The 15,338-nt window shown below is 33.7% G+C and overlaps 3 protein-coding genes and 1 pseudogene across 3 annotated transcripts; 1 reads left to right on the top strand and 3 right to left on the bottom strand.

Moving 5' to 3' along the window:
* Positions 1-1,168: 1,168 nt before the first annotated feature.
* On the bottom strand, positions 1,169-1,951 carry LOC114373196. The gene is made up of 2 exons (XM_028330722.1): positions 1,673-1,951; positions 1,169-1,561 (listed from the first exon to the last, which is right to left on the bottom strand). Exons 1-2 carry the CDS (start codon positions 1,949-1,951, stop codon positions 1,169-1,171), a joined length of 672 nt encoding a protein of 223 aa, XP_028186523.1.
* Positions 1,952-4,572: 2,621 nt separating this feature from the next.
* LOC114373447 (bifunctional bis(5'-adenosyl)-triphosphatase/adenylylsulfatase FHIT-like) lies at positions 4,573-7,011 on the bottom strand. Its single transcript, XM_028330908.1, has 5 exons — positions 6,854-7,011; positions 6,655-6,765; positions 5,377-5,523; positions 5,123-5,221; positions 4,573-5,013 (listed from the first exon to the last, which is right to left on the bottom strand). The coding sequence occupies exons 2-5, from the start codon at positions 6,763-6,765 to the stop codon at positions 4,897-4,899; spliced, it is 474 nt and encodes a 157-aa protein (XP_028186709.1). The 5' UTR covers positions 6,854-7,011; the 3' UTR covers positions 4,573-4,896.
* Positions 7,012-8,467: 1,456 nt separating this feature from the next.
* LOC114373446 lies at positions 8,468-11,462 on the bottom strand (annotated as a pseudogene).
* Positions 11,463-13,096: 1,634 nt separating this feature from the next.
* Positions 13,097-15,133, top strand: LOC114373445 (50S ribosomal protein L17, chloroplastic-like). Its single transcript, XM_028330907.1, has 2 exons — positions 13,097-13,440; positions 14,361-15,133. Exons 1-2 carry the CDS (start codon positions 13,206-13,208, stop codon positions 14,768-14,770), a joined length of 645 nt encoding a protein of 214 aa, XP_028186708.1. The 5' UTR covers positions 13,097-13,205; the 3' UTR covers positions 14,771-15,133.
* The last annotated feature ends 205 nt before the right edge of the window (positions 15,134-15,338 follow it).

Below are 15,338 nucleotides of genomic sequence, written 5' to 3'. Positions count from 1 at the left end.
ACAAAAAATGAAAATGCAAACCAAACACACCCTTAATGTTTTTGTGTTAGGGTTGAGGAATTGATTGTTTTTAATTATTGTATTTGTTTAATGTTTTTTGTATATTTCAAATGTAGGGCTGAATCTGCTCATTGGGCTTTAAAAAGACTATTATAGACTAACCTTGGAGACCTATGTAGTGTTTGGAATGCCATGAATAACATGATCATGCCGCAACACACTAAAATTAAAGCATCCTTTGAAACAAGTACACATGTGGTTAGATATGTTTTTAAAATTACCTTATACAAGAAGCTTCTTGGCATGGTTTCAAGGTATGTTTTAAATCAGATTGCTACTAAGTATGAGCGTGTACATTATGTTGGCAAGAATCCTTCTCGTTATGGGTGTGTGATGAGAACCACACACGGTCTTCCATGTAGTTATGTGCACATTGTCCAGGTACAACACAAATCTGGCCCACCGGTGCTAGGTAGTCAGAGAAATGCATCCATCTATCGTCAATGTCTTCGAAGCACAATCTTGGACCCGCACAGTGTGGAGGAATCGTCTGAACATACCCAAATTGTCACACCACCCTCTCTGGTCGGTGTATAACGACAATGGGACCCCATCGGATATGTCCTGAAAAGCATGAAATGAGGTCAAACTCCCGAACTGCACGGTGGTCACCGTAAGGCATCCAACAAACATCAACAATTGTTAGTCGATCAAGACGCTTTTTGTACGTCGATGTTGGTAATGCCTTTGTAGAGGCCTTCCTAGATGTCCAGCAGCAGGCACGTGGTGACCTTTCATCATAGTTTGAGTTCGTAAAAGCCTCAATAACAGATGAAAAATGCTCATAAATCCAACACTACACAAATTTGATAAGAACAAAAAAAATTACACATGAACATATTAAAAAATGATCAAAAACAAGAATTAAATAACAATCATTCACAATTATCTGTAACAGTGTGATATATCCAACAAGTTGTCTATCGCCGTTCTTACAAGCATCATTCAAATTATCATACATGTGCACATGTGCACTAGGGCGGTAGTTCCCCATGCGTAGCTTCCACTCTGACTGAGGTCTCGAAAGGCGTCTAAGAACACGATATGCACATGTATTGCACTCTTATTAGCAAAAATAGTGCAATCCAACAAGTGCAATAAATAAGCTCTAGCTGCTACAGTCCAATGCCCCATGACACTGCACTGTTTCAACTCTAGCTTCATCTCCAGTAACTTCAAGTAACTCCACTAACATCAACACCGATTCGTCAACATGAAGAGTGTCAAAGCTGTGGAATGCTCCTATGATGGGCAGATGGAGCAAAGAGGCCACATCATTTAGGGTGATGGTGACCTCTCCTACTGGAAGATGAAAACTGCTCGTTTCCTTAAACCACCTCTCAACAAAAGCGGATATAAGTCCTCGATCGCCAGTGTCCAATGAACATGTGATCAAAGAACTTAATCCTGTGGCAGCAACCAACCCTTCAATCTCAACAGCAGGCCTCCCGAATTTCTGAACTTTCCTTCCATGGGACGATAACTTCAATTCAGGATGTTCCTAAAAATAATTAAATAATTTTAACAATTTTAGCAATAATAACAAATACTTGTTAAAATAATATTTATTAAAAACTATAAATACCTCTCAATTCCAAATAATGACTACAACATGATCAGCATAGGCAGTCAACACTAATGTGTCACGAGGTCCGCCTGGAAAACCCTCGGCATCATCAACAACTTCTTCAGCATGTTGGAATAGCTCTTCAGCTGCGTCATCCACGTGAGGAGCATCCTCATAAACAACAACAACTTCCCGTTGTCTATGTGCGGATGCTGTGGACCTTCGTCGCTGAGGAATATCATCTGAATCACGATTATTCCCTCTCCCTAGGGCTCTTCCTATAACTTTGCCTAAGGCACACCCTAAACTTCTAGTTCTAACCATAATATGCAAATTTTCACATACATACAATTTTTGGTGAAAATTCAAACAATACTTAAATCAATTACAATACAATCATTCCTAAATAAAAAAATATTTTTTAGTTAAAAGAAAAAAAAATCATTATATTTAGAATTAAAATAAATAACTATTTAAAAACATAATACAAAATAAACTATTTATTTATTTATCTAATAAACAATAACTATTTACAAACAAATAATAAAATAATATATTTACATTTCATACAAATAACATATTTATAAAAAAATAAAAAATTAATATTTTTACAATTAAAATTAATAACTATTTCATAACATAATTCAATATAAACTATTTTTATTTAAAACACAAAAATTACCTATTTTTAAAACAAAACTAACAAATAAACTAACTATTTAAAAACATAATTTTTCAAACAATACCAATTTTTAAAACTAAATTAAATTTTTATATTTACAATTACAAATAAACTAACTTTTTAAACACATAATTCACAATAAACTATTTATTATTTCAAAAAATAACAATAACTATTTACAACAAAAAAAAATATATTTATATTTCATAAAAAACATATTTAAAAACAAAAACAAAATAATTTCATTTTTTTAATTAATTAAAAAAATAACATATGGATCAGTTGATCCGTATGCGTTACACGGATCATATAACGCATACGGATCATATGATCTGTATGAAACCAGACCACACGAAACACCAACAATAGCCATTAATGAAGAGCATCGATCTTACCTCGACGGTGGAAACAACGGAGATCACTGAAGATGTCCTCAATGCCAACAACGGAAGCACTCAACGACAACGACACGACGGAAGCAACCACAAAACGAAGAAGAAGAAGGCGTAGTGTGAGCAGATAGCAGAATGGCGTAGCGCGTACGAATGAGCAGTACTGTTCACACAGGAGAGGGAGGCTTTTTAAATTTTAAGTGAAGAACATTTTCATCCATTCACTTAAAATGTTGGGTGCACCAGCAATAATACTAGGTGCTAGCAACACCCTTGTCATACAAATGAACTATTTAACTGAACATTTTTGCTATTTTCAACCCCCTTGTTACTAATATACTTCCCTTTTATTTATTTATTTTTCTCAAAATTACCCTTGAAAATACACTCCCCTTTCCTATGCACTCTTCAGAAAATTGTTTATTGCTCTAATATGCATTTTTTTTATCAGAAATTTTTTAGATGAGTGGGTCTCAGGGCTCACCCAAGACAAGTCTTACAACTCAATGACGCTAATAAATATATTTATAGATTATCCACCAATAAAATTTTCACATAAAAAATAAGAATCAAATTTACATTTTTTTTTTTGGGATATGAATTTGTTCCTTAGACCAACCTTTGTTGGCCGCTCGAGTATGCATTTTAGAACTGTCATCAGTTGCATAGCTGCAACAAACTTTCAATTCAATGGTACGCAATATTTAAATTTGTCTATCATGTATTACAATTTCAAACAATGTATTTTAACTTTTATATTCGAATGGTGATCTAGTGAATTTGCTTGCCCCAAATCAAGAAAACCATTGAAGCCACAGACTCATGTGAGTTTGCTTCTAGAAAAGTGTTTCCATGTGCATTCCAGAAATTAGATTCAAATATGAATTCCCAATGTGACTTTCGTTTGTATTTGTCCCAATACGGCAATACCACCTACCATAACTTTTTTGTGCATACCATCATCACAAATTCTCTCACAAAGGTAAGAAAATTTTAAAAATTTCAGAACATGACTTTGACATCCTCTCTTTGCTTCACAGTGAAAGGCACAAACGCACAAGAAAGGGAAAAAAAAAATAGAAAACTAATTCCACATTGGCAAAACCATCCCTTCATCAGTGTGAGTTGCTTCCGTGGTGAAGTTTTCATGGACTTTATGCTAAGAAATAAGGGGAAGGGGAGTGTATTTTATTGGGTAATTTAGGAAACACAAATAAATCTAAAGGAGAGTGAAAGTAGCATTAGCCAATTAAAATTAGATATTTATCGTCATTTATTTTATAAAATTAAATATTTATAATCAATTACTCTAGTTTATTAGAAAATTGGAGAAATAATAATTAATAATTACATACTCTTCTAAACAAACTCTTTATTATTGACCGATGTAAATTACCAAAATTTGTAAGTTTTACTTTTTGAGTGTTACTAGTAATTGTGTAGTTTTAATAAATTTTATAAAAGAGTTTTGACAGTAGACAAAAATAGAAACAGTCGACTTCTTTTAGTACAGAAAAAATATGAGATGTTTATTTCGTCTATTTTTCTCTTAATAAAAACAAAACCAACTACCAATCAAAACACACCCTTAGTCTTTCATCCAGGTATATAAATCAAAGAGTAGCTCATTTTGTGCTAACTTCTCGTTTCAATTAACAATACAAGTTCTGAATTCTCTTAAATCTTCTTAACTTTCTATCTAATTTGAACTCTGCCATGTTTCTCAACCGAAAGCATAATTACTATTTGCATTCGGCTCTTCTATATTCATTTTTATTTCATCTCTAGTAGGAAAATGCCTAGGCTAACACAAGATATACACAAAAATTTCGGTTCCTTAAGCTCGAGTCTGTCACACAATAGCAAACAGGTAAATATTAAATATACTAGTTTCCAAATTACTTGAATCAAATTATCCAACAACTTCTTTAAGGTTCAGTGCAAGTGTGCAACACAAATTTCCAAAGCAAAAGATAAGTTCTTGATTGATCACGGCGAAGTACATGAAATGTCCAAATAGGCAGAAGAACAAAAGGGGAAACTCCAAACAGACAGCGTTTTCTTGAGAACTCCTGATACAATGAAAATGTTATGAAACACAGAATCATCAAATTCTGTTCCCTTATTATCAACCTTTTTATCTAGATTTTCTTTTTGTAACCTTCCTATTTTATTTAAAGTGCCACTTAAAAATGTCAAAAGACAAATTTTCTGTATTCATCAGCCTCAAGAGCCATTTCTTGAATGCTCCTGTCTTTCCTTTCTATATCCACCTTAAGTGCTCGATTCAACTCTTTCTCTTTTTCATTTATCTGCATCATTCAATAAAGAACAAATGTCATAACAAAGTCACGATAATAGATCTAACTACATAAAACAGAGAAATTATTTAATAGAGTAAAATAAAAGCTTTCATCCTACATCATCATAAATGTCATCATTGTTCTCATAATCACCACTTTTCCGGGGAAGGATATGGATATGAACATGAGGCACTGATTGCCCTGCTTGAGGTCCATCCTATGGTTCATAAAGATGATTTGGTTAGGTTAAAAAATTGTAGTAGCATGATAGCATGTAAGTCTTAGACAATTATATTTAATTAAAAGAATGAGACTATAGAAATTAGCAGAAATGAAAAAACACATGGTTAAAGTCTCCTTCAATTGTCTTACTTGGATACAAAATGTAAGTGATGAAGCCTTATGGTAGCTCTCTAGCTGCCTACCAAGTTTCTTTGCTATGAGCCATAAATCTACTGTCTCATCATCTGTGAGATCAGCAACACGCTTCACTTCGCGCTTTGAACAGACAAGCACATGTAGATACTGTTAAGTTAACCAAGTTCAGCTTCAAATAGCTAACTGGAGTGAGATTTAGGTTATGAAAATTAATAATGAGCCTAATAATTCTTAAGACTCTTAAGCAAGCAACAATGAGAAACCAATTTTAAATCAAGTGTGGCTGTCCTTTGGCCCTCTTCTTATGAATTCTGTGGTATGTGGGCATATGCAGGCCATGTCATGTTGATTCTCTGATGAAACAAGTTAGCTCTAATGCTCTATAACATGTTCACTCATATTGAATATTGCTATATTAGTAATTAACTAATCACACGGATCTTCAAAGTAGTCAATAGTAACCATTGTAATTATATTATGAAGCTACATATGCTGATATGTAAGACTCATCACATATGCAATGCCTTCTTTTAGCTGGTTCAAGCAATGCCTCTACTTGAATTTTACCCAATTATGAAAATGGATTGATCATCTCATCACAGCATATATTGTTAACAATTAATTAACATCATATTAAAAAGGATATGACCTGCAAATGAAAAAGAAAAGCCAATTAGCAAGTTATATCTGTGGTAGTAGAAATGATTCAAAAGTAATAATTTACTATTTATAAATTTTAAATTTAAATTTAAATTTATTATTAATCTAATAAATCAATATAAAACACAGTGCACTAATTACAATTGTAAAACGACACAGAGAGAAATTATACACAATTTTTTAATCATTAGATTTATGTCATGCAGGGATGAATTGATATTCTTTTCATAACTCTACATGTTAAGGTTTTATTGTTTTTCATTATTTCTTATGATAATCATCATAAACAAAAAAATAAATGAAAATAAAGTTGCAGTTTTACAACTATTTGAGAAAAAGTGGAAATTAAAGCTTATAAAAACATTGTCTCAAACTAAACAAGCCTAATATTTTCTTCGCCATACATGCATACACTCAAAGCATTCATTTTGAGTCAAAAACTTCTTTTGTTAATTTCACAACACTGCCAAACAAATTGTTAAGAAAACTTAATTTATCTCAAAAAGAAAATGGAAAAAAAAGAAGAAAAGATTATGCCAGTTTGAATATTGGAGATAATAAAGCATATATGATCATAAGAGAAGTGAGAAAACAGAGATAAGGGAGCAGCATACCTGTCACAGCAGGACGCAGGTTGACAAAGGCAAAAGAAAGATTACTTGTATAGAACACTGAACTATGGTGGATCTTGTGAGGCCCAAAATCATAGTATTCAACAGCCATCTAACAAAATTTGTTATTCTTTCTCAATATGCATAAAGAAAATAACAATGATAATATTTTTGATGATTTTGGTTAGTTGTCTATTTACCTTGATGCAGGGGGCAACGGAGAAAACAATCAACTTGATGAATGTATTAGAAATATGCAGCAACTAGGAGCAACAGATGCTATTCAATTAGAATTTTGCTTTCAATTTGTAGGTTTAGAAATTCTATGTACTAGTTTTCTTCATCATTTTTTTTAAATTATTCTTACTTACCCCTTTTGTCATTTCCTTTAGGAAAAAAATAACGGGAAACTTACCAATTAAGAAGTCTTCGCAAAAATGTTTTAAAATGTGTGAATGATTAATTATATGAGTAGTTGATTATGTCAACATTCAATAATTGTTAATTATGTGACAGCTAGTCTCTCCCAAAAAAAATGTTTATAACTTTAAACTACGACACTTGACATTTTATTTTGTCATTTGCAGTCAGAAAATTCGAGTAGGTATTTTATGTAACTATGTGTTTGTTAGGAGCAGAGGGCAGGGGCCCTTGATTTGGAGGACAAGGTGACCTCCATACACTACTGAATTCTAATGAAGTTCTTTCTTGCCTTTTCATTTCCGTTCATTACTTATATATACAAGTTTAATAGTTGTCTGGTAGTGGAAAAGGAAATCATAAAGCACTAACAACCTCTAACAGAGTTGCTCTTAACATAATCATCTCTAACAAATTCTGTTCCTAGTGCTAAGTGCTATAGTCATTCAGGTAGGTGGGTCTCGATATATTCCTTTTGGGCCTCCCTTCGTGGTTGCTGTCATTTTCCTTGGGGCTGTTAGTTATGCTATTGCTAACAGTGTTGCATTTTGAAGGATTAAGCATAGGTTTGAAATTGGTTTTGCAACTAAAAAGAATTGGAATGCACTTAAATCAGAGTATACAGAATTGGTAACTAGTTTAGCTTCGATATCCAAAGATGTTGACTGGTGACTATAAATTACAATATATTCTCAAAAGAAACTAAAATTGTGTATAAATAGACAAATGGCTGAGCAAGAATACATAGGTTCATAGAAAGATTTGTACACAAAATTACAAAGCATTTCTCTGATTATGTGCAGAGAAAGACGAGAAATGTAGAACCAAAAAAATTAATTATGTAGAGTATGATTATAATTGACATTTATTTTTGTAATTACATTAACGTTTTTGTTATAATATTGCATGGTTCCCTTACTAAAACTTCATTACATCACTATCAAGCTAGCTAAGATTGTACATAGGGATTACAATAAACTGAATCAACTCTAAAATAGTTCGAAACAAGATTCAATAATCAGCTTCTTGAAGTTCATGAATCAAATGAACTAAATTTGAACTAAAAATTGAACTTATTAAATAAATGAGTCAAACTTGAACAACATTAATATTTTTTTTGTCATACCTCAGTGGTCCTACAAAACTAATAGAATAAATTCAGTTTTTCCTTTTTAAAAAAAATTAAACAATCATTTTATCCAAAATCTACTAATAAATTGAAATTTTGAAATGAATTGTATTTAAATCTCTTTTTGGTACTAAAATTTTAGGAAAAAGGAGAAGATTACTTGCTCTCTGAATGGAAACAAGCATAACTTGAGTTGAAAATTTATACTAATCCAACACTAACAAGCAAAGCTGAGGCTAAAATAAACAGAGATACCCAAGAGCCGTTAGTTCAACCAAATTGTCATTGTTCCTTGAAACTTTAGTACAATGTAACAATAATTAATAATAATAAGTTCCCCAGAAGACTATAATTTGTGTGACTTGTATGATCCAGTGCATCTCAAAATTTATAAAGTCTAAAGCAGAGGAATAAACTTTTCTGTGGCTACAAGGAAGTGCATTAAGATTGTCTAGACTCAGAAAATCTGGTCACAGGATGCACACAGAATTTACTTTCTACTGTTAGCAAACATGTTATAACTTATAAGAAAAGCTTTCTGTATTCATCGGCCTCTTGACTCATATCTTCAAGGCTTCTGTCTTTCCTCTCCTTGTCCAAGTCAAGTTTTTGTTTCAATTCCTTCTCCTTCTCATCTATCTGAACCAATGACAAACAGCAGAGAACGATCACATATCAAATTCAAATGAAACAAATTATTAAAATCAACAGCATAGCCACAAGAAAAAATCCATCCTACTGCATCATATATCTCGTCATTCTTCTCAAAATCACCACTTTTCCGAGGGATAAGATGAATGTGAACATGCGGTACCATCTGTCCTGCTTGGGGCCCATCCTAAGGTACAGAAAGATAACTCGGTTATTTTTGTAAGACACAAGTAGCATATCATCCAGACAGCACAGTCTGTAAAAGTAGGGAAAATATTTAAGAACATAACTTAGATAAAGTTTTCCAATCAAAATTAGCATTTCATTTTGGTGACCACTGCTTTTATCTTGGAAGCTAAAAGTGGCAGTGGTTAGTGAGAAAAAAATTGACTGGAGAACAGCACCAACACGACCCAAGGTACTGTGTCAGTTTTGTACAATTTTGAATACTAAATACAGGCTAAAATAAATAAATAAAAATTGAACTCCCCCTTTAGTATTTGTTCATCTAATCAATAGGGAATTTTCCTAATATCAAATCATGGTCACAGATATTTTCACGTTTCACCTAAGAGCAATTACAAAATATTAGACAAGCTGTAACCTGGAAACAGTTGTCCAGTAAAAAAGTATAATGCACCAATAAAGCTCATCATCTGGTTGCCTTACATGCTTAATAACTTGGCAAACGAGAGCCAGGAGGAAACTAATTGTTAAAACAATTATATCTACCACGAATCTTCCTAGAAAAGAACTGAAGCAATAATTTAACATTCATACATTCCATACAAATATTGGACAATGATTTCTTAAGCATTTCATCTTTTATACTACCATAATGCTAACGAACAAAGGCTCTATCTTGTTCACATAATGGCATGTGCATAAAAAGGAGAGACAAGTAAAGGTAAATAACTAGAAGGGAAGAGCAAAAACAAAAAAAAGTCAGCATCCATCTAATTCCTAATGACATGGTTGCAAGTTAGCAACAAAGTGCACAACTAGAACTGAACAAGAAATATGAACAACAAATTATCTTTCAGAAATAAAATGTGTTAAAGTACAAAGTAAATTCAAATGTAAAAGAAGAAAGAATTCAATCCAAAGCAGTTAAAAAATAAATGACTAAACGAGCTGAGCATACTTCAAATGAGTCTTACTTGGATAGCAAGAGTAAGTGATGAAGCCTTATGGTAGCTCTCAAGCTGCTTACCAACTTTTTGTGCAGTGAGCCATAAATCAGAAGTCTCATCAGCAGTGAGATCAACGAAACGCTTAACTTCGCGCTTCGAACAGATGAGCACATGTAAAAACTGTAAAGCCAAACATTTACATTGCCATACGCAATCAAGCTTACAACTTTACATTGCACAGGATAAAAGAATCTTGTGCCCAAAACTAAAATTATCTTTAGTAATTAACTATGAAAGTATGAAACACTTATAAACACCCAAGTCTAGCTGTACTTCCAATACTTTCAAACAAGCACATGCAGACACAAATGAATTTTCCCTATGCCTATATACGGTATATCAAACAACTAACCACATGGATAATCTATCAATAGTTTAATGCATTTGAGTGACCATGATGAAACCATAAATCAAAATTGACACTGATAATACAAAGAAGCTCTATAAATATACTCACTAAGAAGTCCATTGCAGTGAAGGACAGGAAACCCCAAAACATATTGTGCTGGACTACATGGCCTTTGTAGATGTATGTAATGTAATGCAGTATCAGTATGCAACAAAACTCAACACAACTATGTTTCTGCTTGTAATTGATTTTCCAACCAAAACAGTGAGCGACAAACTATGAACAAGGTTTTAAATTGCATGGAAAATTGCAGGTAAATGCGGCTGCAACAGCAATCGCGTGAGCCCAAAATCCTTGACATTATAGCTGAAATCGCGGTCGTGGAATGTTGTTTTAAAAAAAAAACATGACTATGAAATTCACCCAATTAAAAGTTTCATTCAGTCTAGAACTAACAAAAAAAACATCAACCATCCCACCCCATCACTGTGTTATTGAAACATGAAACCCATGTAAAGGATATGACCTGCAAAGGGACAAAAACGAGCAAATTATCAAAACGGGTATTTTTTAATCTAAAAAAAGACACCAACTTGGTAAACAACACAGTAAAAAACACAATTATGTTTTGTTGCCTTTACTATTTTCTGACCAAATCAATTAGAAAGCAAAAGGGAAAGGCAAAATGAACTGAACCATGATTGTTTGAAGAATTAGGCATGATGGGCAGTGTTACTTATTGTTACCAGGGAGAAGAGGACGCAGGTTAACCATGGCGTAAGAGAGATTGGTGGAGTAGAACACTTCAGTGTGGTGTATCTTGTAAGGCCCAAAAGTGTAGTCTTCTGCAGCCATCTGCGTGAAGAGAAGGGAAAAAATGGTTGTTAGAGATGGAAAATGACAAGTTGCAAAGAGAAAAAAAGGTTGATCGATGTTCACCTTAATGGAGGGAGGCCCAGATTGATCGAATTCGTAGCTGTGTTGAAGACTGTGGCAGAAACCAATAGGGAATCTTCTTGCCAATGCAGGGAAGCAACACTGTTTGCATCTTCAAATTACTTCGACGAGTATTTATTTAACGTACGTGTGTATTTATCTTAAAATAAAATGTAAATTTAAAATAATTTAGAGTTGTTGGGGTCTGGGAATTTGTGTTATATATTTGGATTATCAGTAAATTAAAGAGAAATCAATATATAAGAGAGAAAAATATAAATGAGTAATAAAATGAAGGTTAAAATATATTTTTATTCTTTACCTTTTTTTATTAAAATTTGTTTTGGCGTTGTGCGTCATGGTTGTTAAACTCTCGATTTAAATCATAAAATCTTACGATTTTACGATTCTATTGAGGGTTGGCGAGTTAAATCGGAAGTAGAATCAAAACCGGAGTAGACTCGTCCGATTTTGCGTAGACTTGAACGAGTTTGGGTAGATTCGCAAGTCTGCTCTGAGTCCACGAGTTTATGAAAACCGGAAACGACGTCGTACAACAACTCCCGAAAATGACTCTGACTCTCTCTGCTCACTCACTCTACCTTGTTCAAGCTACTAACCCCCCAAAATGACTCTCATTGAGCTACTCGCGTCGTTGTGGTTGTCGTCATCGTTGTCGTGCTGTCGTGCTGGACTGCTGAGCTAATCGCGTCGTGGTGGTCCTCGTCATTGTTTGAAACTTGAAAGCCCTCACTCGTCGAAAGCCCTCATTTCCTGACCTAGCTCCAAGCTTTGCTCCATGACGCTAAGGTGTTTTCTTTCTCAAAGCTTCTTTGTTAATTCATCTCTGTTAATTGAAAGTTAGAAACAATGCTTATTAAGGGAGTATTTATTAATTGAAATTCTGGCAATGCTATTGTTAGCTTCATTATAGTGTTGAGTTTTGGGTTCTGTTGCTAAATTAAGGGAGTATCTGTTAATTGAAATCTCTGTTAATTGAAAGTTTGAAACGATGCTTAGTGTTGAATTCTGGCAACGCTAAGGTGGTCCCCCGAACATGGACAAATTATCTGTTAATTGAAATTTTGGCTTCATCAAGGGTGGGTAGTGGGTTTTGTTGCTGCCTTTTAGGTAGTGGGTTTTGTTGCTGCCTTTTGAGTAAACTCTTACGAGTTTACGATTCGATTCTACGAGTCGAGTTTACGGAATCTCTACGATTCTACATAGAATCGCAAGTTTAACAACCATGTTGTGCGTAACAAAATATTTATTTTACTTTTTTTTTATCTCTCAAGTCAATGTAATAAGGGATTCACTCGATTGACTACAATATATATATATATATATATATGAATTATTATAAAATTTTTAATTTAATTTAATTTTTTTTAATTCCAATAGGAATTAAAACTAAAATAAATGACAAATTATACTTCTGAATTTTTTTTTTCATTTGATCATTTTGAGAAACTAAATGACATTTTACATTTTTAAGAATAAAATTGGTCATTTAAAACGATGCTATTTTTACTATTTTTTTAATCATATTATTATTACAGAATTATCCATTTTTGATGATTAATTTTCGTTTAGAGAATCACCACTTTTAGTCGCAATCTTCCCTCTCTCAATCACCTTTAAAGTTTTACTAACATTTTTTTAATCGTTTGAAGAAAATGAGAAGCCCGGTCCAAAGAAGATGTCTGACATTAAAAAAACCAAAAATAAAAATTACTGGACAAAAAGCCCACTCTAAGTCCAATCTCTCTCTCTCTCTCTCTCTCTCTCTCTTCTTCTTCTGTTTGTGTTCTCTATCCACAGTAGTTATCTAGTGAGTGTGGTGGCACTTCTCGTGTTGCTCAACACAGACAACAATGGCGTCGGTTTCAGTAATGGCTACGACCAGCAACAACAGGTGGTCCATGGCTTCCTTGCGCTCTGCTTTGCCCTCTCATTCTCCTTCTGTTTCCTCTTCATTGCGCTTCCCTGTATTGCCATCTTCCTCTTCATCCAAGCTCCGAATTTCTCGAACCAAACCCAAATCCCTTCTCACCCCTTTCACCGGTCTGGTTCCTCTTAACCCCCTCTTCCTCTCCTCTCCTTCTTCAGGTACTCACTCCCTCCAATTCCCCTTTTTATTTGCTCATTCTTATCATTTTTTTTTATTAATGTATCCAGGACGTGTCAGTATCCTTAATTTCAAAAAAATTGTCGTATTATTCCTGTGTCGTGTTGTTTCCTGTATCTAGGCTTCGTAGGTTCTTAGATATCATAAAATTCTGCCTTTGCGCCTTCCTTTCTCATTTGGTGTTAGGATTTATTGATTACAACTATGAAAGGAACTTTCGGGATATTCAAAATCTATTTACCTTTTTTATATTCAAAATATGATTGAAGAATTCTAAGGCTTGATTCGGGAAAGTGTCTTCTGATTTTATTTTTACTAATTTAGACAAGAGTTTATTAACCATGTACTGTCAGTTACTCAGTTTTTACACTGTCCACCAATCATCTCGTATTCACGTTGTTTTGTGTTTTTAAGGACTTATACAAGAGTTGGCAAAAACAATTACATGACTTCAGAAGTTGGAAATAAAGTGAAAATAATGCAGTATTTTTGTAATTATTTGTGAAAATACGAAATATGTTTTCAAACCATTGTGGTACGCGAGTTGTTGGAAACATCCTGACACTGTCTTTGATTCCTAGGGATAAAAAAAAATGCTTGGTTCTCTTTTAAGTAAGGTCTCTAATTTAAGTCTTATTTGTGTTTTCAGACTGTGTTGTGGATTTCAGCTCAAATAAGATTGTTTTCCATTGGTGATATGTGTAATTTTAGCCATAGAAAATAAATCGTAGTCTTTAATCTGATAAGCCTCTTGTTAGATCAAGTGCGGAAATCAAATCATATTCTAACATTGCCTTTGAGGTTGTTGTATGTGAATGAAATCTGTTTCCTAATTGTACCCATTATCCTTTGAAATATAGTAGTCAAATTGACTTCACTTCTGGACTTCTTCATGTTACAGAATATGCCGGCTCTGATCACTCTTTTACCATTATTGACAATGGTGGTCGAGTCTCTGCCATGAGACATGGGAGGAAAGTGCCCAAACTCAACAGACCCCCTGATCAGCGCCGCGCACTCATCCGAGGCCTTACAACTCAGCTCCTTAAATATGGTCGCATAAAGACCACCAGAGCAAGGGCCAGTGCAATTAGGAAGTTTGTTGATAAAATGATCACTTTGGCAAAGGATGGTTCTCTTCATAAAAGAAGACAAGCCCTTGGGTTCATCTATGAGAAGCAGATTGTCCATGCTTTGTTTGCGGAGGTTCCAGAACGCTATGGCGAAAGGAATGGGGGTTACACAAGAATTATAAGAACCCTACCAAGGCGGGGTGATAATGCACCTATGGCGTACATTGAACTTGTGTAGCCATCGCCTTTATTTGGGTGCATTTATTAGTAGTCTCACTGCAATGTTGAGCTTGGCTATGTATCCAGTGGTAACAATGATTCTACAGTTTTTCCTATATTTAGTTGTATTTGTATTATGCCTTTTTGACTAGTTTTCAGTTTTCATCTCTTTTTGTACCTATGGAAAAGCAATCATCTTTGATCTTAAATGATCATCTGCAGAAGTTCATAGAATCACTTATATTTTAAGATTAAGATGTTTTAAGTGTGTATTTGTAATATGCCTCTTTGACTACTCTGTTTGCGGCTCTTGCTGTAATAATTATTGACAAGCAATCATCTTTGATCTAAAGTGATCATCTGCAGGTCACACATTCACTTATTTTTAAGAGTACAAATGTTTAAGTGTGTTTTTTACAGTTCTTAGTTTGCATCCTCTTTCTATACTTAATGGACAAACTAATCTTTGCTTCCAAGTGATTAGTAACCTCTGCACAAAGGCATATTCTTATTCTGATTCTGCTACATTTTTTAGGAAAAAACACACTAGCAATTTGCAGTAACAAAAACATCATTCAATATAAATC

This window comes from Glycine soja, chromosome 11 (genome assembly GCF_004193775.1).
Source record: "Glycine soja cultivar W05 chromosome 11, ASM419377v2, whole genome shotgun sequence".
Classification (NCBI taxonomy): domain Eukaryota; kingdom Viridiplantae; phylum Streptophyta; class Magnoliopsida; order Fabales; family Fabaceae; genus Glycine; species Glycine soja.
This window is presented reverse-complemented; position numbering and strand designations above follow the sequence as displayed.